This window comes from Lepisosteus platostomus, chromosome 3, assembly GCF_059453375.1.
Source record: "Lepisosteus platostomus isolate fLepPlt1 chromosome 3, fLepPlt1.hap1, whole genome shotgun sequence".
NCBI lineage: Eukaryota > Metazoa > Chordata > Actinopteri > Semionotiformes > Lepisosteidae > Lepisosteus > Lepisosteus platostomus.
In genome coordinates this window covers 22,595,975-22,620,169 of record NC_142613.1, presented here as the reverse complement: position 1 = coordinate 22,620,169, position 24,195 = coordinate 22,595,975, and the positions used below count along the sequence as shown (strand labels likewise).

At 37.6% G+C, this 24,195-nt stretch overlaps 1 protein-coding gene across 3 annotated transcripts in view; it reads right to left on the bottom strand.

The window, feature by feature from the left end:
• ccm2 (CCM2 scaffold protein) overlaps nt 1-23,910 on the bottom strand; it is a 35,076-nt gene extending 11,166 nt beyond the window's left edge. The window contains exons 1-2 of one of the 3 annotated variants that reach the window (XM_088624957.1): nt 23,521-23,910; nt 3,778-3,954 (exon numbers count right to left, since the gene is read on the bottom strand). In XM_088624957.1, the coding sequence (XP_088481083.1) occupies nt 3,778-3,954; nt 23,521-23,550 (207 nt within the window). In that variant the 5' untranslated portion in view covers nt 23,551-23,910. Of the gene's footprint in view, nt 1-1,210; nt 1,870-3,777; nt 3,955-4,934; nt 5,141-23,520 lie in introns of those variants that run through there. The other 2 variants (XM_088624958.1, XM_088624959.1) reach the window with 2 other exon arrangements.
• Nucleotides 23,911-24,195: the final 285 nt, after the last annotated feature.

Here is a 24,195-nt window from a genome sequence, read left to right as displayed (position 1 = left end):
TTAGCTAAGCCTGGCTATCATGATCAATGGTCATGCATTGGCGCCTATCAGTCTAGGGAGTGCCGAATGGACATCTGGACTGCATTCCTAAGTGTCAAGAGTAAGTGACTTATATCTCACCTTGACCAACCAATCAGGGACTGGCAAGGCGTGGTAATACCACGTGGGTCTCCAATGCCCGCCAAACTCTCAACCAATCAGCACACATCTGGGTCTTGATCAAAAAGGGAGCGCAAGCTCAGTTCTGGGCTCTCCTTGGCCATTTTCGCGCATCCTCAGAGACAATCACGTGACAACTGCTGTTGTCTGCAAAAGGACTTGGACTTTGTTCAAAGCGCGAGGCCGAAGATCCCGTACGTACTCAGAATTCTGCCAACGTGAATGCTCCGCTTGATCAACGGCAGCCTACAGTTGGACCCTCGTCGACAACCTGAATAGCTTATTCAGAAGCAGCGCTGGACCGGGAACGAACCAGTTTCTTCCCAGGCAAAAGAGTGACTTGTGAGGACTCGCGGTCACACTCTGTGCATAGAGACTTTCTACTAGCCAGCCGGACTGCTGGTAGATCCCCTCGGAGCAACGACTGCCCTGCGCGCCGCAGTTAGATTCCTCCGCCCGTCCTACTCCGAGCTGCACCTCGACTGGTTGGCCGGTAGCCAGAGGACGCCGTCACAACGCCCATTGGACAACCGCTGCAACAGAGGCTGCAACAGAGCCTGTCAGCTGGTTTGGTGTTCGTGCCGGGAAACTCCAAATCCAAACACAGTGGATAAGTAAACCCCATGTTCTACATTGCGTCTCGAGAATTCAATTGTACCTCAACACAAGTTGTTATCAATTTAATTCATGAGTAATGTATTTACTTCCGAGTTTAGAGTAACAGTGGGTAATAACACTGATTAGCGATTTGGTAACCGAACGATATATATTGACATATATTCTCTGTTGTGTATCTCTTTGTGTTTGCATCTCTTCGAGATTATATACCTTGTATATTGATAACCCTCACCGTAAGGTCTGCCGCTCGTATCCAGGCAGACTAGTATATGTTTGTTGCACAGTTATATTAATAAATGTATCCCGTGTATTGAACCCGTGTGTGTGCGTTGTTAGTTGTTCTGACGATTGATTTTCTAAAAGCCCCAACGAACAACCTCGTGATTACTGCTACAATTAATAATTGTCTCAGTGAACCCATCAAAACCTCTACATCTGTAATCGGTGATCCTGCTGAATCATGAAGTGTTCTTGGGGAAAAAAAGGACAGGATTCATATCCTTCATGATCACATATCACACAGGCAGACACAATCTACCGATGCTGGACAGTATGCCCCTGTGTGTCACGAGAAAAACTTCCAAGATGTTACTGTAAGTAATGGGGAACCTAGAGGTTGGAAATTGATTAAACTACCAAATGATTTTAATTTAAATTAAGATTTGTGTTACTTAAATGGTGCCATTAATTGTACTGAATTATAAAAACAACTGAATTACATAAAAAGATTTCACTATGGTGAGCTGTTCCAAATATATAAAATTCTCAACTTGATGGGATCTTTGGATCAGTTAGCTACTAACTACCATATTGGCCAGAGATGGGCTGAAAGTCCTCATTTATAACTGTTCTTATGTTTTTATACAGTACTTAACTCCAACATTCAAATATTTGTCAAAGCTTAACTGTTATCTGGGCCAGTCCTGTTAAATGCTTTAGAGTCAGTATAGAAAGTATTTTTAGTATATTCAGCAAAAAGAATACAGTATATTTGCATAAAACTTGTAACCCTTGGGTGCAATATGAAGTTTAGAGACAGATTTCTCAGTTTTGTATTAGTTTTAGCATCAGAGAGCAGAGTGTACTGTGGAAGGTTTGTGTCTAGAAATTAGCATTACCTTGCTCATTTGCTCAGTTTTCATTCATGACTCTAATGGCTTTATCTTATATTTTAATCTGGTACAAGATTTTTGTTTACATTAATTTAACACCCTCCATAACGCACAATATTATCCAACTTAAAAGCTAACATTTCCTGTTTTCGCTCTCGGTTTCATATTTAAAAGAAGTTGTAGAGTTTTGCGGTTTATGACAGGGTAGTGAGGTTAGCACTAATGCCTCGCAACACCTAGGTTGTGCAATCGATTCCAGCTTTCGAATTTATGCAGAGTTTGCAAGCTGTCCTGAATTCTTGTTCCCCAGAATTCCAGTTTCTGAAGGAGACATGCTACCTAGATTTGATTGGGTATTGAAAATTGTTCACTTCTTCATGGCCTTGCGAATGGTCACTGCGTCCTGCTCAGGGTGACAGCTGCCATATGGTTTCAGTTCTGCCCTGCTACCCGCGTCTAGGGAACAGACACTTTCTCTGCCACAGCCTGCACCAGGATAAGCTGCTAACTGATAGTGAGTGAATGGAAGGGTTTTAGACATGTCTAAAGTTTCTGGCACTCCCTCTTTATTTCTGAGTGATAACTTGAAAGTTTCTAAGTAATTAGAAATACTTTTTTACTGTAAAGCTTTGTTTTCTAATTTAGTATTTAGAGATGCAATTTGTTGTGTATATTTTTTAAAAAATAAAAAAACTGGTATTTATATATACTATAAATACTATAAAAACTATAAATAAAACTTCAATAAAATATAATTATCCCTGAATGTTTTCTCTTTTCTTTTAACACTTATATCCCTCTACTACATGAAAACATAAAAAAGAGAACAATTTGAAGTCGGCTTCAACCACATGACTGGGCAGCCATACATCGATAATCTTTTGGGTAAGGAAGTGTCGACTGTTCTTGGTTTTAAAACAACTTTAACATAGTCTCCACTTGCGCCGTCTGGTTTGTGTTTCACTCTTTATTCCACTGGAATGACATTTTCTATGCCTTTGAGGATTTGAAATACGTATACCAAGTCCCATAGCAGTCTTCTTTGTTCAGGACTAAAAAGGTCCAGTTCTTTTAGCCTGTCAGTATAGGATATTCCTGGAATACATCTGATTACTATTCTCCACAATGTTCTTAGCAATATTTTTGGGATATTATGACCAAAATTGTGCACAATACTGTAAATAAGGACTTACTAAAGCACTGTGGAATTTTAACATCTCTTGATTTGAATTCTATACTTAACTACATAGACCGACAGTTTATCTGTAAGTGTAAGTGGTGACAATTTAACATCCAAGACTTTTTTACAAGTAGCCTCTTGTAGCTCGGTGGTTCTCATTTTATACTTATGGTTTACTACTTGCATGTTACACCCTGAACTTGACTATGTTAAATACCATCAGCCAAGTGTCTGCCCAGTATTGGGATTTAACTAAATCGTTTTGGAATTTATTTTTTCCTTCTATAGTATTAACTAAAACTCCTCATTTGATAGCTTATGCAAATCTGACTAGTATACTAACTGTACCAGAATCTAGATCTTTGATTTACATAAAGCCGTACAAAAATACTGATTATTTAAACATGAAGTAAAAACCTGCTATGGTATTTTAAAATGTAGGTGTACAGTACCTCTAGTAGTGGAGACAATGTAGTGCAACATTTATGGTAACTCTGCTAGATTAACAAACATTTTGAGATTATTGTGTGATTGAGCATTCTGCAATTAAACATCTTAAAATCCACTTGTAAGTTCCGTACTGAGCTAAATGCAACACTTTAAATCAGAAAGGTTTGATAAAAAAAAAGAGAAACTTAAACTAAATAAGAGGAGGCTAAGGAAGCAAACAACTCTCTTCCTCTTGCATAATGGTAAAAGAATGCAGACCTTGACCTCCTTTTCAATGTAGTCGTTGAGCAGTATGTCAGGGTCGACGCGGTGGTCTGGGAGGGACAGCGGGACGGTGTGCAGGGCCCTGCGCTCTGTCACTTTCTCCTGGGCCTTCTTGTCCCTCCCCTTTTCTCCCTTCAGGAAGACGCGCTTGAACGGCGACACGATACCAGGCTGCAGGAGAAAGCAGTAAGCAGGAGTGTTACACACACAAAAAAAACACTGCTCAGTGAATAACAGGCAAAGGAAGCAAGTGTGGTAATAGTCTGCAAAAAAAAAAGGAGACAATGCTACATAAATAACTTCAATCTGCTGCTTTTCTAAACATCTTATTTCAATTCAAGTCTAGTCATTTGGTCTTACATTATATCAAATTCAAAAATTACTCTGCAAATTGATTATGAGGAAGGCACCATTCCAATTTTCTCCTCGTTTAAAATTTCAAGAGCAGCAAATGTAAATAAATTTTTTTTTAAAGTAAATGAAATGTTTAGTACATAATTTTCTGTTGTTGGGTTAATAACAAAGAAGGTTTTCTTATAATTAAATTGGTATTAGACCAAAAAAAGTTTGTACAGCACTTTCAATGGCTTGCGAGATTCTGTAAAGACCATTTAAAACATTTTATTTAATTAACACAAGGGACCAATATTTCATTATACTGCCATCATTAACAGATTATGGGTTAAAGTGCAGCAAAAACTAACCATATATGCAGTTTCTCCTAAAGAAGAACACAAATGTTAAATTATTAACAATTTAACTCACAAATGCAAAGTGAAATAACAAAGCAAATGTAAAAAATACAAAAGGCTGGATACTAAACTGTTATGGAGATATAAAAGATGAGACAAACGAGCCCTTTATTGACTTCTTTACCTTTAGATACTTTGTTACTGCGGCAAGCTCAGAACATTTTCAAGTCAAGCCATCTGGCAATAAATCTGACATTTCTGGGAAGGAAAAATTAAGTTTTTCCTTCGTCTTAACATACAAGCAAATTCTGTGCCCAAGAATGCACAAAGTACAGTAAACCTTCCTTAACAGAATCAATAACCATTCCACGTGAATACTCTGTTTATACCATAACCAAGAAATAACTTTTTTGCTTCCCCCAGCAACTGTACCAAATGTATTGGTGTAGCACATCCTACCTCATTCTCCATGAAACTTCATATGTCGCTGGACACGTTCAGGAGACAACAGATCTACCACATCTGCATGTTATCACCATACCACTGTATGGTAAGTAGCATTCCCCCAAACTGAAGAAAATCAGGGCTTCTTTCCCCTCCACATTAGGAAAGCACCTGATAGTTGTTGATCAGCCCCATGGCAGATAAGCCGGAAACAAGAGCAACCGCCACTTCCTGCAATGACATACGTGGCTCACTTCCGCCCGCCATCCTACTGCAAAGGAACTTATTATGTAAACGCCTTCAAAACACATCTGAAAACCCAGTAACGGAACAATAACAGAAACGTGCTCCACCTTAATGGTTTCATACATCAAGCAGACATCACAAATTAGTCATGCAAATAATTACCCAACCATAATGCATTACAGTTGCTTTGTCCAGAAAAGGTACTTCTGTCATCCAAAACTCATTCATTAAATATAATGCAAGAAGGCAAAAGTTTAAAAATAAATATCGGGCATTTCAAAAAAAGAAAGCAGAAGTTGAAGTGAGCTAGGAGAGCATCAGATGCCCTACTGTTATAGCACACTGGGCTTTGAATCACTATAAAAGTGTGCATTTGCCTGTGCTCTAATGACAGAATCTCAAACTCTTATGTCACAAAACTCCTGACAATCTGAATCATACCGGTTACCTGGGATTTCAGGGACCATCTGTTTCCATGAAAGCATTAATTCTGCTTTGAAGTGCAGAGCCTCAGAGCTCCCAAGTCTGCTCAATGACACACAGTTCTCTTAACTAGACAAGCACCATGCAGCCCAATAGCACCACCGTGTGGCTTTATAACATAAAAGCTGTGCAATCAGTTTTGGATATCAGGCATTGCAGGATGTTAGGAGCTGAATCCAGGTGCTGGAAATTTCAAATATATTATTTGGAGTTAATCTGTATAGTAGTCATGAAATCAAAATACTCCTATAAAACTCTTCTAAAAAGATATACATTTCCACTATATATAAGTTATTTAATTGCAATATGTACACATATAATCCTTCAGTAATTTCTTGCACAATCAGTGGTCATATTAATGGCCACTATACTATTTCTGTCTAAAATATTAATTTTCTATACTACAAAAATGTTACTTGAGCCTACTAACATAATTGTGGTGTGTATCCTATTCAGAAACAAATTGTAATGTAATTGTCTCAGTTAAAACTTGACAGAGGCAACACTAGTCATCTAGCATCTCAAATATCTTCTTCTGCTGGTTAACTACTGAGCTGAATTGTCTCAGTTTACCTCAGATAAGTTAAAGCAGAATCATTCTTGAAGTTCTGCTTAGAAAAAGGCTTTCAATGTCACTCATCTATTCTCACACAACTCAGTAAAACATTTACACATTTTCAAGATATAAGCACTTTAAGTTAAGTGTCAATTTAAAAGTGGGTGTTCCCACCAAACATTCAACAAAACAGCTTATTAATTTTACTTCTTTATAATGAAATCTGTTCTCATTACTATATAACCTACTAGCTAACAGCTAAAAACTAGTTCCAGCTGTGCAGATCAAATTATATGACTAAGTTGTGCCAAAAACTTTATCAGTCCAGGTCTCAGCTTTTTAGATCAATCATTACACTACTGTAGGCCAGCAAAAGAGTGAAACAATCAAAACAGTAGTATCATGTTTACAAATGAAATCAAAGCAGTACAAAACCACAAACATAAATATTCTGAAGGGGAGCAGTTTTTGTGACTAGTTCTTTAATGGCAAAATAAACTAGCGAAGTCCTTTTTTTAAAAAAAACTTTAAAATCAAATCTGTAATATCACTTCATTTACACTCTGAACAGTTTTGAAGGAAGAGCTTTGTGCTTTAAATGTGCTGCCATTTGCTATTTTCTGTATGCATTAAGCCATCGTGTTCTTTTTGCTACAGAGGCACTGTTTATTATTTTGCGCTCATTGAGGTAACAAGCCTTTTACCACTTTGAAAAGTGGCAAGCTACAAGTACTTGTCTGTGACCCATTGATTCAGCTGCGAGGAAATCCTGCAGGGTTTTTATCTACGTCAATTACTAACATATCTCTCAAAGGTCCAACGCCCTAATGTGTGAGATTTTCTATTCAAAATTGGAAGTGCCTACCAGCCAGCAGCTATATCACCCTGCAACTCACCACCCACTAAAGCTAAGCAGGTGTGAGCCTGGTCAGTACCTGGATAGGAGACCTCCTGGGAAAACTAAGGTTGCTGCTGCAAGAGGTGTTAGTGGGACCAGTAAGGAGCGCTCACCCTGTGGTCTGTGTGTGTCCTAATGCCAGTATGGGACACTATACTGTAGAAAAATGGTACCGTACTTCAGATGAGACATAATACCTGCCTGACCTGTATACAACTACAAAACCATGCCTTTAATGTCCCACAATACTACACCCTCACTTAGTTTTTCATTTGGGAAATTTGCTGTTTCAATATTGTAGGACTAACTACCCAAAAGGCACATGAAAACATAAAATTAGGCAATAGAAATATTTTAATAAGCTAATGCACATTTAATCATCAAGATTTCTACAGAAATATCTTAGAAAAGGCTTTATTAGCATTGCATTATGCAAATGTAAATCATTCTTATTTATTCTAAAGTAGCTAATTGAATGCCACTAGCTGATTGTGCCATTTGCATTAGATTGTGGCATTTCCAGAATCTGGTGCATCATACAACTATATACTTTAACATTCTATTTTTCATTTTATTGCTTCTTGACTGCCTAGAACAGGGGTTCCCAGCCTTTTTTGGCAGCTGAACCCCTTCAACCTAAATTATTTGCCTCAAGTACCCTCTTGAGATTTTAACTAAATCAAACCTTTCAATAAATGTAAGGCTAATTCTATCAGCTAATTCTGTCGTTGGTTTTTTGTATACAAAGTCATGGTAAAGTGTTACACTTGATTGTTTTAATGTAATATATTTTACTTTAAAAAAATATATTTTTTAAAATTGAATTTAATTTGACAGACATTTCCAACACAATCACACAAACTCCCTGCAGTACCGTCACAAACCCCTAGGGGTTCATGAACCCCTGCACTAGAAGATGAAAGTGTCAACAACTAAATCTTTGCTTAGTTTCTTCGAGCTCAGTGTTTCTCCTTGTATTCATAGATTATGTTTTTGCTACCAGAATGTAACACACTGCACTTGTCTGCATTTGTTGCATACCCCTCAATTCAAAAAGTATTCAAATTCATGATCTCAATGCTCCATTAACATTCTGCCCCCTAAAATATTTATTCGACAGATAAACCTGCTTCTTTACCAAAGCTGAAAGATTTTGGTAAAACTTTCACCTTCATCTTCTACCCAATATGAAAAAAGCAACAATCCTGTTAACTATTGACGATTAAGAACTGTGATGAAACTAAACAAAATATGATAAAGCACTGTCAAGCAAATCTGCTGGGCTCTAGTACGCAGTCTTAACAACATACAGGGGTGAAAGTATAATGCCTTGACATGTTAGAAAGTCTCAAATCCTGAATACAAACTGCCCTGAAATATAATTTCATTAAATGTACAAGAAATCCAAGGACAGAAAATGTAAAAAAATAAGTGCTGCCTGTTCCTTCTGCAGCTTGTCCGCTGATGCAGTTTTACACTCTAGTGTCTTATTATACTATATAACGTATTAAGTAATTGAAAATCGTTACGTAATATTACAAAAAACAAACCACAAAAAGACAAATTGTTTTAGAAAACTAACAAGTACTAAGACAAGTTGTGAGCTTACATTATTTAAAATATTTATTCCAGTACTGTTCAATGTAAAATGTATTTCGACAAGGAACCATCTGAGCCTTAAGTATCTTGTATAATGTATAAAATGCTTTTGGATTTCTTAATATACATACAGAAAAATAAAGTAGTGTCTGGAGACCACAAAATAGCACTAATACAGTTTTTCCTATAGTATACTGTAATCTTACTATGTTGAATGAACAAGCATACATTTAATTGTGAGAGATAACATGGCTCACATCAATTTCTCTAGCTGGAAACCTTTGGGACTGCCTGATCAAACATTGTTGCTCAAATTTAATTCTCATCTGAAAATGCTGTAAGGGTAAATTCCCATGCACATCAAAGCTGCTCTGTGAGATGGGTGAACTGCCTGAGCCCTCTTTCACTTCTTGCATTTGTCTTATTCCACACTGTTTAGTTGGGCCGCAGGCAAAGTGACGCACCTTAACTTTGGCCGTCTGCAGCAGGCCTCCTACTGGACAGTTCTGCTAGTCTGTTTATTACAAAACTGCTGGGCTGCATTGGAACCCTGTTTTTTTATTTGAAAGTGTTTCTTTTTTTCTGCTTGCCCTGAACTCCCTTTTGGTTTTCCTCTCTATCTGCTGCAACACACTCTTGCTTTGATAGCTGTTCGCTAACAAACCTGCTCTCAAGAACTACTGCTGCTGCCTTTGTGCTTCTGTTGTGGATGGTGTTGATGGCCTTTCAGTCTGACCATGTCCGTGATCCAAGCTGCCAGTTTGGGAGCTATGGATATGGCATGTTCTCTGGACTTGAATGTTCAGAGTATTGGTGGTATATTACAGACTTCAGCTGTAATTTGTTTTGTCTTACACGGTATCAAGGTCACTGAGCTTTCAAAACCTCAAGTCTTTTGTTTCTGGGAATTTTGCACACATGCCCATATAAACAGGATAGCTCTGGTTTCATAATGGATCTAAAATAACTTTAATTACAACATTAGTGTTATTTGGTCACATTGGCATTACTATTCACCACAGGGCAGTGGCATTGATTATGACTGAGCAATCTTTTGAAAATTTCAGCATGTACCATTTCTAAATATAAACTTCCTCTAGTAATTATCTAAGATTTGAACTCTTAAACACCCAATCATTAACTAAGTAATAAGGCTGCAGTTCTCAAGAGTTTATAATTGATCAAAAGGTATATTTTTTTAAATGAAACCTATACCTACATAATGATTTTTTGCTAAAAAGGCAACTCTCTTTGCTAGAGAAGCTACTCTCCATGGATACAACTATGCTAAGGAAAACTGTGGTCAGGGTTGTGGTATAGCAAGACATTCATTATACATCTATATATATCTGGTTCTTGTGCTAAATGTTACATCTTTTGAATATATACAGTTTTTAATATGAATTTACCTTGACTTCTGTTACTAGTTCAAGTTTACCAAAGCAATAAACCTAATACAATGTTTCTACACTATTAATACTGACATGTCCAAACTCAATCAATTTTAAATGGTTTTAATTCAAATCGATTTCAGTGTATAGTACATCTGGATTTTCTTGACTGTTCATCTACTGCCAATTTCTTAGCTACTTCATATTCTTTCAGTTCTATTCTGAATGTCAACTGTAGTCACAGCCATGCATTAGTTAATTTTCGTGTAGTGGACATTTCAAAATTCCCACTTGAAATGGACATTTCTGTCCACAAGTCTGATACTAGAAATGCTGGTACACCGTTTCGCTCAATCTGCTTTTCTTGAGGATTCGGTTGCTTTTTAGAATGAGACTAACAAACTACTTATTGTCTAGCTCCTACTAAATCTCATTTCCTTAGCTTAGTCTTCATCCTGGTACATAAATGACCTGTGTTCTATGAAGGCAGCAGGGCAGCACCTTGCGCCTTTGTAGAGGAAGATCAATCAATCAATCACAGTTTATTGATCAAATAAAAGATATGAGTGACTGTTTCTATACAGGCTTAGGAAGAGCTTTTACGTTTGCCAGATTGTACTTCTATTTGGAACCTTATTGAGAAGGGTCTAACAGTAATCCTACAGTGTTATTTTTTCCTCACAATAAAATGCTTGAACCAGTTAATAAGTCTAACCCCACCACCACCCCTCTGTTGAACAGAGTAATACATTCATACTGTTCTTTTAAAAATTAAATGTACAATATTAATGATCAGCTGCTGCTGGTTTGAGTTTATTTCATTTTATTGTTCAGAATTAAATCCTGTACACGCTGGGATTTACTGCTCAGGATCCTGTCCTGGACAAAAAATGCTACAACTTGTAGCTGTTCCATGGTCTTAAATTCACCCCTGAATCCTGTTATTAACAGTAGGAAGAAACACACTGAACAACTAGTTTTCAAATGTAACATTTGAAGGGTGAGATGTAACAGTATTAGCATGCATTTCAGGTACAGAATTCAATCCTGAGTCCCACACATACTGTAGCAAATGTTAAAAAAATATTTTTTCTAAACTAGATTCAAATATAGCAACAGACCATCTATATTCCAAACTACATCTGGAAAGAAAATCACACCTTACTGAGATATAGAACTCACTCATGTTGAACAGAAAACTCTTCGAACCATTCAAACACAGATAGCAGCACAAAGTTATACTTGTAACATTTCAGTCTCAAAACGGTAGAACAGAAGTTAGAACTGTTTCCTTTGAGTTGAAACATATCTGTCACACCTGGTAACAGCAATGTTTCCTGTAAACACTGACAACAAGGAGCAAGTATTTTGAGGCCACATTAAAATACCCGGAGAAAACTGAAACCGAGGTCTCCGCATTAGAAAAAGAATAACTCTATAAATCATTGCTGTAGTAAAACATTCCTGCATATTTTGCATATACTGGTACAATAAAATTGTAATTGCCATTACATCAGGTCAACAAATTGCAGAAAAGCTGGAATTAGAAAACACCTACATAACAATCTTAATACAGAATGTACTGTAGGTATAAACTCATCACTCATAGTATTGGGAGGGAGACTATAAACAGAATACAATTAAACAGAGCGATGAGACAGATTGCTACTCTGGCAATACTCTTGCTCATTTTCCCCAATGGAAAGAAGTTCACCATATGAAACTAACAAAGAATCTGCACTGAAAGTCATGAAGGCTAAAATAGAAGGGTGTTGCATCCTGCTCAACATTTGTTTGCCCCGCCCTGCATTCTTCAGTTTTGATTAAGCTGGAAAAAACATTTAAGAGCAAGAAAAGGTCTCCTCTGAGATAAAAGCGATAAAAAGATTAAACAAATTAAATGGAAAATGTTTAAGATGTAATATTTTAAATCTTAAATCTTGACACAATTCGAAAGTAGAATATTATTTCCAAATTAAGTCATACATAATATTAAGAGAACTGCTGATAAATGTCTAAATATAACCTACAAACATGCATATATCTATATATATGCTGTATTTTATTTTTAATCACAGGACCATACAGTATACATACAGTATGCCAAAAAATGAATTACATTTATACAGTACACCATAGTTGGTGATTTTACCACTAATCCATAGTAAGGACAGTCATATGCTGGGGTCCAGAAATTTTTAACACAGCCATAAAGGCAACCATTTTATTGTGGAAGTTCTTTCCATATACAAGATACAATAATAGTTTTTCAGGATTAAATCTGTACTTGCAATCAGAGAACTTGATTATTTTATACAGCACAGTAGCATCCCAAATGGCTCTACAGATCCACATCACTGTGGCGCAAGGTTAGCACTGGGACCCATATTCACATGGGTTTCCTCTGGGTGATCCGGTTTCCTGCCACAGTCCAAAGACATGCAGGGAGGTTTATTGGCTTCTGTAAGAATAGGCCCTGGTATGAGTGTGTGCATGTCTGTGTCTGTGTGTGCCCTGTGCTTCCAGGGCCACAGTGACACTGAATTTGATAAGGTCTTATCAGAAGTGATGTCATTACAATGCAGGTTAGCGAAAAAATACAAAAATATATTTTTCTCAAAAATGTGTAGGGTAATGAAAGCACACTAGACTTCAAAACCATAAACACCCAAAAACAATGAGAGATGTCCTCAACAGAATAAGTCAGGCAGAAAGTCAGATATATTTACAAGCAAGGTAGCAGAAAGGAAAAGTAATTGAGAAGTGATAGCTTTTAATTTTGGAGCAAGGAACTTTTATCATTAAAACAGAGTTCCAGAGGTTTCAAATTCAAAGTACAGGATATGTTAAGTCCTAAACCAAATCAATATTTAAATAACTTCTATAGGAGCTGTGAAGTAGCCTACAGATCACACCCTCCATGTGTAGTTATGGAGAAGCTGCCAAGGAGTTTTATGGTCACAAACAGGAATGAGGGGGTCAGAAGCTCAGAGTATTTACAAGGCAGAAACGATGGAACACCAAGTGACAGCGCCACATGTTTTCCAGGCATGACTTTACTAGCTTTCTTAAAAGACAAAGCTTTTCCTCTTTGAGAGATAATTAAACTGAACCGTCACCACAGAAATCTGAGTGAAGTGTAAGTAGTAAAGTGTAGAGATTGTAGGAAAAAGCTGGAAAAAAATGATTTTAATAGAAGACAAGTTTCTTTAAAAACTACCTAACAAGAATGCTCTTTATAATTTACTAAATTCCCTGTAAAATTCCAAAAAAGATGTCACAATGAGCAACTAAAAGAAGATAAGCCCATGGTGGTGCAGTTTTATTTTTTAAATCCGTTCTGGTAACAATCCAAAAGGCCTCACTGTGTGTACATAATCTTGTAAACTGAAGGCTTATTCAAAAACATCTGACTTCCATGTATAAGATTTTGGCTATACTTTGTTTCATAAAACAGCTCTTAATAAAATATTTGGGAAAATTTTAGAATTCTAACAATCACCCAACTTACATCAAAATTAAGCTAAGACCCAAGTTATTCAAACATGTAAAACCTGGTTTGCTCTACTGCTCCAATTTAGCTCTGCCTGTGGTTTATCCTGTCTCTTTATGTAGTGGCAACTATAAAATTGCCTATTTACTGCATGTCTGTCTTCGACCAAGCTTCACTTCCTGTATATGACCTTTACTTTACCGTCTGTTATTACAGGCAATGTTTGTTTGCAGGTCTGAAAAGTTATCAAATGTATTAGACAGCATTCACAAATCATGCACATACTATAAGCCACAGAAATACGGTTTTCACAAAGAAAAAATGTTTTTTAGAAAATAAATATATTTTGGATTATGGATTTTATACTGAATGTTGAATTAAGCCGAAATGTCATTCTTTCCGGTAACCTTGCTATATAACCACTAAGCCCTAATATAACATACAGTAACTGATCAGGTGATATAACCCATTGTCTCCTAAATCTGCTGAAAATCCAGAAAGCAGCAAACATAGCAGTGCTTAGAGAAAATACTTGCAGAAGGGGTTAGGACTTTCTAAGCTTTCTAAGATTTGATGAAGACTGCTCCGATGGATGCATGGAGCAGACATTATGTGAGAATCCTTGTGTGTGACAGATCAATCTGGGAATCTGGAGGTCCGAGCGTGACGGTCCATGCTTAGTCGCTTCAGAACTTCACTTGAAGTGATGGCAACCTGACTAGACAGCACTATACTGCTCATGTTTTCAGATCTTAGCTTTATGTGATAGCATTACAGCAGGATCTATGCAAATATTAGGGATGCCATATACTACAGATTTCAGCCTTTTGAACAGCTGTGGGATGAGCCAAGAAAATGTGGCATCTAGGGCTGTATGAAAGGAATCCTGCCGATCACCCATGTTGATGAAGTTACTAAGTAAAAACTGTCAAGTCTATTAAATGAAACACCTGTGTACTTGCCAGAAGGAGATTGTATCATCTTCCTGCAGTTGGAGGCAACATCCTTCTTTTTATGTTCTGCAAATATCGCCAATTAATCACTATACAAATAATCACTATAAAAAAAATGACACACACAAGGGTATTCCTTGCTTCCTGCAAGTAGTGACTAGGTGATCCCAGCCATGCTCTGGCACCAATGCTACCTAACGAGACAAGTAATAGGTTTATTCCATGCTGAAAAAAAGAAGAAAGAGAACACAACATTTCTTTCTTCTTTTTTTCAGCATGGAATAAACCTATTACTTGTTCCTTTGGAGCCTACGCATGCTGACGCAGCTACCCACCTGAACTACTACCTAACGAGACGTCTTGCGAGATGTCAGCAGCCATATCACCCTGCAACTCACAACTGGCAACCCACTGAAGCTAAGCAGGTGTGAGCCTGGTCAGTACCTGGATGGGAGACCTCCTGGGAAAAACTAAGGTTGCTGTTGGAAGAGGTGTTAGTGGGGCTCCCCCTGCGGTCTGTGTGGGTCCTAATGCCATACCTAATGCCATAAATAACATACCATAATGTAAACAGGCGCCGTCCTTCAGATGAGACGTAAAACCGAGGTCCTGACTCTCTCTGTGGTCATTAAAAATCCCAGGGCGTTTCTTGAAAAGAGTAGGGGCGTAACCCCTGCGTCCTGGCCGAATTTCCAATTGGCCCTTACCAATCATGGCCTCCTAATTATCCCCCTCTATGAATTGGCTTCATCACTCTGCTCTCCTCCCCACTTATGGCTGATGTGTGGTGAGTGTTCTGGAGCACTATGGCTGCCGTCGCATCATCTAGGTGGATGCTGCACATTGCTGGTGGTGGAGGGGAGTCCCCATTACCTGTAAAGCGCTTTGGGTGGAGTCCAGAAAAGCGCTATATAACTGTAAGCAATTATTATTATGTCTTGTAACGTGCCTTATGTGCTGTATACAGCAGTGCAGATCATGTATTGTCTTAATCCATCACCTTCACATGATTCACGGGAGGCAATCATCCCTGACCTTAAGAAACTTTTGTACTTCAGTCTCGCATTAAGACATGCATTCATGTATTGCCTCCCTTCCTGATGTGACAGTGTGGTGGGGGAGGCGCCGCGGCGGGCACTGGTAAAACGTCAAGGCCCCAGTGGAGGGGGCGGGAGCACCGGTGGGAGGTTAGCAGGGATCAAAAATAATCTAAAAAGAGTGAAAAATAAACAAAAAGCAAAAAGAAAGCGTACCACTTTTCCATTTATTTTTCTGGGACAGATATGGTATTTATCTTCAGTGTTAGTGTTAAAATCTGTTCTGAAGCACTTACTTGCATCTCTACTGTAAACAAATCCTCTTTAGTTGTTGCAAGTCTTCATTTTAGTAATTTTGTTTTTTTACATTTATCAGATGTCACATTTTTGGGCTTACAATCTAAAAAACCTTTTCTTGTCATGCGCTGACAGAAAACCACTCTTGTTTTCTTTACCCTTTATGTGTATCTTCTTCTCCAGGAAGGAAAAGGCATATATCATTTGTAACCGCAATTACATGAAATACCTGCTCACTCATATCTAAACAGAACATACCTATAAATGTAAATCCAGGCATTTTATCATTTGAAGTTTGTCAGTTACTCAGAGGCTTTCTACTAAACTGGTGTTGGAAAGTAAAACGGAACCCCCCCCCAGCATAGAGCAAACAATAATGAATTATAGTATCCTGCCCTGTAGCTGTCATTATCAGTGAAACACCTTTCATTAGAGTAACAGAAAATCTGATCTCCTCAGGATGCTCCTAGCCTCCTAAAGCAAAGCCTAGACTTAGACCACAGTTCCTAAAAATCACTAGCATTGAGCTTTGAGTTAAATCCAGTATTACTTACTTAAAAAATAAGAACACAAAATGTGAAAGTCTCTTGCTATCACAAATTAATATCCTGAGCTTTTATAGTAACTCACCATTAAATGCATCATTGTATGTTTATAAATAGCCTCAGGTGGGGGTGGTGTATAAATGTTAATGGGAAGTCTTTATTACCCATTATTACTCTTGAAATTTATTTTTCCCCTCTAAAGAAGATGAGCACTGTGCATGCAACAGCCTCTTATTGTTTGCCAATAATATCCAAATATGTTGACATTTTCAATGAATACTAAATAGGAATTCTGACTTACATTTCAGAACTGTGGTTTATACAATCAGCATAATTCAAGTTATTCATTCCGCTTGCTGATACTGCCCCCCACTGGTGGTAGTGGATGGTACAGACAGAATACAGTATACATTCAAGTGGTACTTAGCATTCATCTTTCTGTGTTGTCTACTGGAATGATCTGGAGGATATAGTTTTCGTTATATATCTAAGCAGCATGCAAGGTTGGATCACGAACAGCAGCAATGTACCTTCCAGATATATACTGCTTAATCATGTCTGCTGTATTACAGACTGACACCTGTAGGATGTTTAACGATCAACATAACATCCTAAGCTCCCAGTGCATAGCAGGACTCCGTGATGATGAAACAAACAGACTCAGATTTTTGCAAAAACTAATTTTCAAAACAATGAAGATATAACCCCATGTGGCGATCCATTTAATTAACATGGTCCACACAAAGTTTTATTTTAATGTATTTCATGGGAATTCTTAGCTGAAACAGTAGTTCCTAAGCGTGTACAAAACTGGTGTGTTCAACATATTTGTACCTATTAAAACAAGGAGAGAATAATCACTCTTGTTTTTTCCACAAGTCCTTTGAATCCTCATCAATAGGCCCATCAAATGGCAGTTTGTTAACTCTTGTCCCAGAAACGGTTTCAGATTTGAAGATTATGAACACTGAAGATTATTATGTTTTTATTATTATTATTTATTTTTAGGGGTAACTAAATCAGATAGTAAAGCACTGTAGCAGAGCAGCATATAGAAAGTCAGCTAAATTATGAGCTCACCTGCACACCAGAAACTTGTGTTTTCTCTTACTTCACAAAGCACAAAAAACCTTATATATCCATGTAACTAATTACCTTTTTCCTAGTTATTTCATCAAGTGAAAAGAAAATTAAATTAAATTAGTAGGCTAGTAATTATTTATGTTATTACTAGAAGAATTATTCCTTTTGATATATTCCTATTAATAACTGCACAATTGGGATTAATAGAGCTCTTAGGATCCTTATAGAATATTGCAAAAGTTAACATTTGGTGTATTTATTTGGAAAAAGCCTGAAGACTAATTAGCCAATTTCAGTAATTAATAAGTGAAAATGTTCTATTTTAAGGCTCCCAGCTATATAAAATATAAAGTGGTCATATCTTGCATTCATTCTACAGATCTACCTGGCTATCTGTACAGAAGCATTCAAAGGATAGTAACTTATATATAATTTTAAATCATCAAAACCACTCCAAAATGAGTCATTGTTAAGTCTGCCCCTCTTCTTAACACCCTTGTTAATACTTGACATCTATCTTCCACCAAACTGTACTTGAAAATGCTACAAATATTTTGTTGAAAAGAAGATCTCACACAGGATATTCTGTACTTGGCGTTGCAACCAAGACAACATACAATTAATGCATCAACACATGCTGGTCTGGGAAGGTGAATCGGTGCTTAAAAAGCAAAAGAGCATCAAATGCTGAAAAGTACGGTGTATATGAGCATTTAGAAATGATGAGAATAAGCAGGTTAAAAAAGCAGTAAATGTAATATGTGTTCCAAGGTTACTGTTTGAGTCCCTCCAGTCAATAAACATACTATAGGGAGGCATTTGAAAAATGAAACGGAATTCCTAGAATTATAATACAATGAATTTCACATTACATAAAGCTACAGCTCTTGGATCTGTTCAGTCACATGGTGGTCTGGAATTAAATTTTACATTTTGGAGACAAACTACAAAACGAAAGGCTTTATCTTGAGTTCTCAAACAGCTTTCTAAAGACAGTATAATTATCATTCCTGTGTCCTATCTCTTACAAAACAATATACAGTAAGTGTTCCCTTTGTGGCTATTTTCCCTTCCCCCACTTTTTAGAGGAGTTATCTACATACTGCTTAACACCAAAACATAAAGGAATTTCCATATGGAATTGCATGCAACCTTTTGTCTGGGAATGCAACAAAATGTCTGGGAATGCAGATTTTTCCCCAGTGAGAACAGTCACTAGCACAATTTGAGAGCAAACTGACTATAATACAGGGCGCATATCATATTAAAACTAGCTCCACAGAATAAGATGGAATTTGTGAGCATTACTGTGATTTCACAGGATCTTGATTGCCAAAAGGATGTTTAGCATGCTGTTCCAACAATTTACAAAGGAAGTCAATTCTTTAAAGGGAAATTCCCTGATTAATCAAAAAATCTGATGGAATTAATAAATCATTTTAAAATACAGTTACAAAATTGTAGTTCACGACATCACAAGATATTTTCCCGATTCATATGGATTACATTTTTTAGGAATTTGGGGGGGGGGGGGGGGGGGTGTTTAAACTTCTAAAACCTATCTGAATGTTCCCTTTATTAAAATAGAACTTCTATACTGACTTGCACATTCTGCCTACTTTGACTCTGGAAGTAAACCAGCTGAAACGATTTATATTCAATCTAAGTCCACGTCAATATAAAGTCACAGAGCAAAATAAAATGTGTTTATTGAGCCAAATAACTTTGATGTGGAGAAATATATTACTAATAAAGAAAGCTGTGATTAAACTTGAGTTTGAAAAACAGAACACTACAAAATAATGTTTTTCACGTAGTTTAAATGATAGTTTAATGATTTTTTCATACTTTAGAACCTCTAGGAATAAACACTCACAACAACAGCCACGGAATTTTCCAAAAACCACAAAGTGTTTTCAGCAGAGGGAACATTTTCTTAACAGCTGTAACCAGGCCTTTGTCTGAAAAATCCTGTAGCAAATGACTTTTTAATCATGGGTGCTTCACACAATCTTACTTTTGCTATCTCTCCCTTTCTATATAAGGGCTTCTCTAAGGATGTCCATCCCAGTCCGACATTAATGTTTCTAAGCCTGCTCTGCCTCAAACAAACAGGACTTTGACATTCATCCAGAAATAAATCTTTGATTGTCTCAAATAAGGACTTTGTACAGTACAGGATGGTGTGGGAGTCATGGTTTCAAAATGCTGTGGTTCAAAGACACTGATCCCAAAAACGTGTATAAGCTGCCACTCAAAATATTTTCAGCCCATACAGTTTATAAACTCTGAAGGTACAAAAAAATTGTGTATTTAGCATTGTTTAAACTGTGCAAGAAAAAAAAAACTATCAGACTTCAGTCAAGATTATTGCTTCATGCTCATCTCCTATTAGTTGCAATAACAAAATAGCATTGCAAAATACAAAATATAGTGAAGATTATATGACTATAAACCTCTCCAGGCAGAAAATGTGATCAAATACACATTGAGCATAGTTTCTTTTCTTGTTATACAATAGAGGTATATCAAACACACATTGCCAGGACATCGGAAGTTAGAGCAGGTATTTTAATTCTGGCTAGTGTTCTGACTGAATGCAAAGCTTATTACATTTTCTTCTAATGGTAATAATTATAACCAATAATTCAATACTAAAAATCAGCAAAAGATTAAGTACAATCCCCAACAACAGCACAGAGCTGCACTGTGTGAAAGAAAAACACCTTCCTAAAGGAGAAATATACATGATCTGAGTGTGACACAGCAAGTTCTGAAAATTGAAACATCAGGCTTAACAGACTTTGAATGGTCTGAACATATTCATAGAGGACTACATATTTTTCCAGTTTGGTTTAAAGGGATTTCTCACACATATTTGTGCCTTTAAAGCACAATCTATGAGCTCTTATGGGTAATAATATAAAGGAGACAGAACCATCTCACAGATTCTAATTTCTCCTTTATATGTTAATAAAGTCTAGGTTAACAGTCACAAATGGACTTTCAACAAACTTTAATTTCATACAGTATATGCATTAAGTTATGCAGAATTATATGTAGTAAAAAACATAAGGCTAATAAACATTCATATCTACTCATAACTTTTATTCCTTGCAATAGGAATGGGTGACACCCATTGTCACTTACTTCAGCAAAAATGTTCAATGAAATTGTGTTTTTCTACTTCTATATGTAGTATTTTTAGCATTTAGGCAGACTATTTTTGGGGTTATGTGGGCGACTACACATAACACTCTTTGGTGAGTAACAAAGCAAGTTAGCAGCTACACAGGGTGAATAAAAGCCAAACGTATATAAAGATAAAAAGCTGAAAATACAAAATTATAGAACACATTTGAAAACAGGCTAAAACAAGACTGGCGTGGCTAGAAGTATCCACTATTTAGCCATAAAGTCTAAGGAAAATATTTGGCTAAAGGAAGTACAATATTAACTTGAACTGGACGGAATCGAGCATAGAGAGTAGAGCACAAATCTTAAACGGGTCAATTTCTTTAACCAGATTCTGTTCCTTCTAAATTGTTGTACAAAATGCTTTCTTTCCTCTTATATTTTCCTAATAGGTTTATTAAACCATTAGAACCACTGCTCTGCTCCCTTTAATTCACTCCTGGGATGAATATATTCTACATTTCAGGCAAAATATCTGGCCTAACTGCTGCCATCTATTTTCTCCAATTCTATCTTATTCCATTGTACTGCTGTCTCATTTGCTCATCGTATGCCTGAAATTATAGACCTTTGTTTTGGACTCTGCCTATTATTCTATTACACATTAAGTTACAATGTCTCATAAAAATAAATGGATCTTCAAACTGGAACTAATTAGTCAATGGACAATCTTAACAGACATATGGCTATGCGAGGGGGCAATAGGAGAGGTACATACAATCCATGAAAGAAAAGGCATATAACTTATTATTACTTCCAAAAGTAGTCACATAGTTTCCCCCATGTTCACGCGGGCTTCATCCCACAGTCCCAAACCATACTGGTAGCTTAACTGGCTTTTAGGCCGGTTCAAACACAAAAGTCAGTTTTAAGCAGGAAATTTCAGTACTAGCAACTGCTCTGAGATACCAGAGATATTGTCCACGAGGAAACATATCCTTGCAAGTCTGAATCCTTCCTAAAGGTCACCTTACAGTCATAAGATCCATCAAATCTGTAACATTTTTCAACTTAACTTTGCAAGCTTTGAACTCAAACAAGTTAAAACCCTTCAAGACACACATGCATCCTTGGAAGGATCAAATGCTACAGAGAAACATTGCATCCCAGCAGATAAAAGCCTAAGGTTTTGATATCGCCTGAATTTACAAAGCATTGGTATTATGCCAGCAGCCATATCACCCTGCAACTCACAACTGGCAACCCACTGAAGCTAAGCAGGTGTGAGCCTGGTCAGTACCTGGATGGGAGACCTCCTGGGAAAAACTAAGGTTGCTGCTGGAAGAGGTGTTAGTGGGGCCAGCAGGGGGTGCTCACCCTGTGGTCCATGTGGGTCCTAATGCCCCAGTATAGTGATGGGGACACTATACTGTAAACAGGCGCCGTCCTTCGGATGAGACGTAAAACCGAGGTCCTGACTCTCTGTGGTCATTAAAAATCCCAGGGCGCTTCTCGAAAAAGAGTAGGGGTGTAACCCCGGTGTCCTGGCCAAATTTCCAATTGGCCCTTACCAATCATGGCCTCCTAATAATCCCCTTCTATGAATTGGCTACATTACTCTGCTCTCCTCCCCACTGATAGCTGATGTGTGGTGAGCGTTCTGGCGCACTATGGCTGCCGTCGCATCATCCAGGTGGATGCTGCACATTGGTGGTGGTGGAGAGGAGTCCCCATTACCTGTAAAGCGCTTTGAGTGGAGTGTCCAGAAAAGCGCTATATAAGTGTAAGCAATTATTATTATTATTATTATTATTAAGAACTCTACAAATTGTGGGCATAAAACTAGGTTTACAGGGGCTAAATCATTTAATTTCTTATTGAAATTAATAACTGACTAAGCACAAACTACCTAGATAAATAAATTTTTTTGTGTGCCATTATTTTTCTCAGGTGACACAGCTTGAGCCCTGAGTAGAGTTCCTGGGGTGCTACCTGTGTGGAGCTTGCATGTTCACATAGGTTTCCTCAAGCTATCCGAAAACACGATGGTAACTTAACTGGTCTTCTTTTAAAAATGGAGCCGATGTGACACTGTGCGCGTCTAAGTGTGCCCTGCGATGGACTGGCGTCCAATGCTTCCCGGGATAAATCTCCGGATCACCTTGAGCCTGAATTGGATAAGCGCTTAACGGAACTGATGCTATGCTTGATTCAATTATATTCGCTAAAATCCTGAAACAAAAAATACAGAAGTGATTACTTATGGGCCAGGCTTATCGATACTTAACTACGAAACCTTTACTGTCGAAACTTTAGTGACATGTATTAATATGAACAGAGGTAATTTTGCAACAGCGAGCTACGCGACCACCTTGGGCTGTATCTTTGGAGCACAACGGTAAGGTTCATCGACCAAAATCCACTTGGAGGAGTAACACGGTTCACCAACAACAGTTACACCGGCCCAACGATCCGCAGGCACGCAAAGGAAATAGAGAAGACGTTCAATGCAAGTTTACAATAACGTTCGCCAAAGATAAAACGAGACAAAATAAAAACATCCAGTTACTTTGCAGAGAATATCCTTCTAATTAGAAAGTCAAACAACCGGGTGGGAACCTGAAGATTCTAGTTACTGTCACAGCCCAGTTGAAACTGCTGGAGTGTGAAGTAAACACTGAAGAATTCCTCAAATAGTGGTCTATGTGACCAATATTTCAAAATAACGCACACATACAAACCTCTGGCGCACTAAACGCAGACCCTGCAGGAAGAATATTAGCATTTTTTCTAAGACAGAAAAGCGATATCAGTGCATTACCGGCTGCGTTCAAATTGCATATCAAAAGTCTTGTGAACTTGTGTACTGTTTAGAACAAAGTTACCTTTTTTGCTTTCTTTCCATCTTCCTCCATTTCTATCTGCAGATCATTGTATTCATTATTGCCGTAGTGGAAGAGTTCTTGGAGACCCTAATGACATCACTGCTGCCACAACAACATTTACCATCCAGCAGCGGCACTTTTCCCCCAATGCACAAAAACACTCAGAAACAGGACCCCCCTGGTCGCACGCAGGGCGCTACTTAACAGGCATCTGTCATCGTCTCCCGTTGTCTCATCCTCCTTTCCCGAGAGTACTTCCCTTCAACAACCAGTGCGGTCCCTAACGGAGGTCAGAAAACCAACATATCCAGAAATACAGTGCTTGAAAACCAGAGCAAAAACACCGTCAACTTTTCAATCCTGCCGCCATCTTGGGCGTAGAAAGGATTCCCAGCATGCCCCTCGATGCAGGCTTATCGGCGGCTCCTCCAGCATTAGGCAGCCAAACTCATAGTTGACAGTGGACGGGGCTGTTTGTTTGATTCCTGTTCTCCGGCTGCAAGGCTTTAAAACATGGGAAATGGGTGTGCTGGCATGTTAACACGTCCACATGAAGAGTTTTCAAAGTCAAGACAGTTCTCTTTTAAAAGCCAATTGTATGCTAATGTTTTTGATAAAAAAATAAATGGGACAGAGGTGAGTTAGAACTGATTAAGTAAATGAATCGTTTCCTCC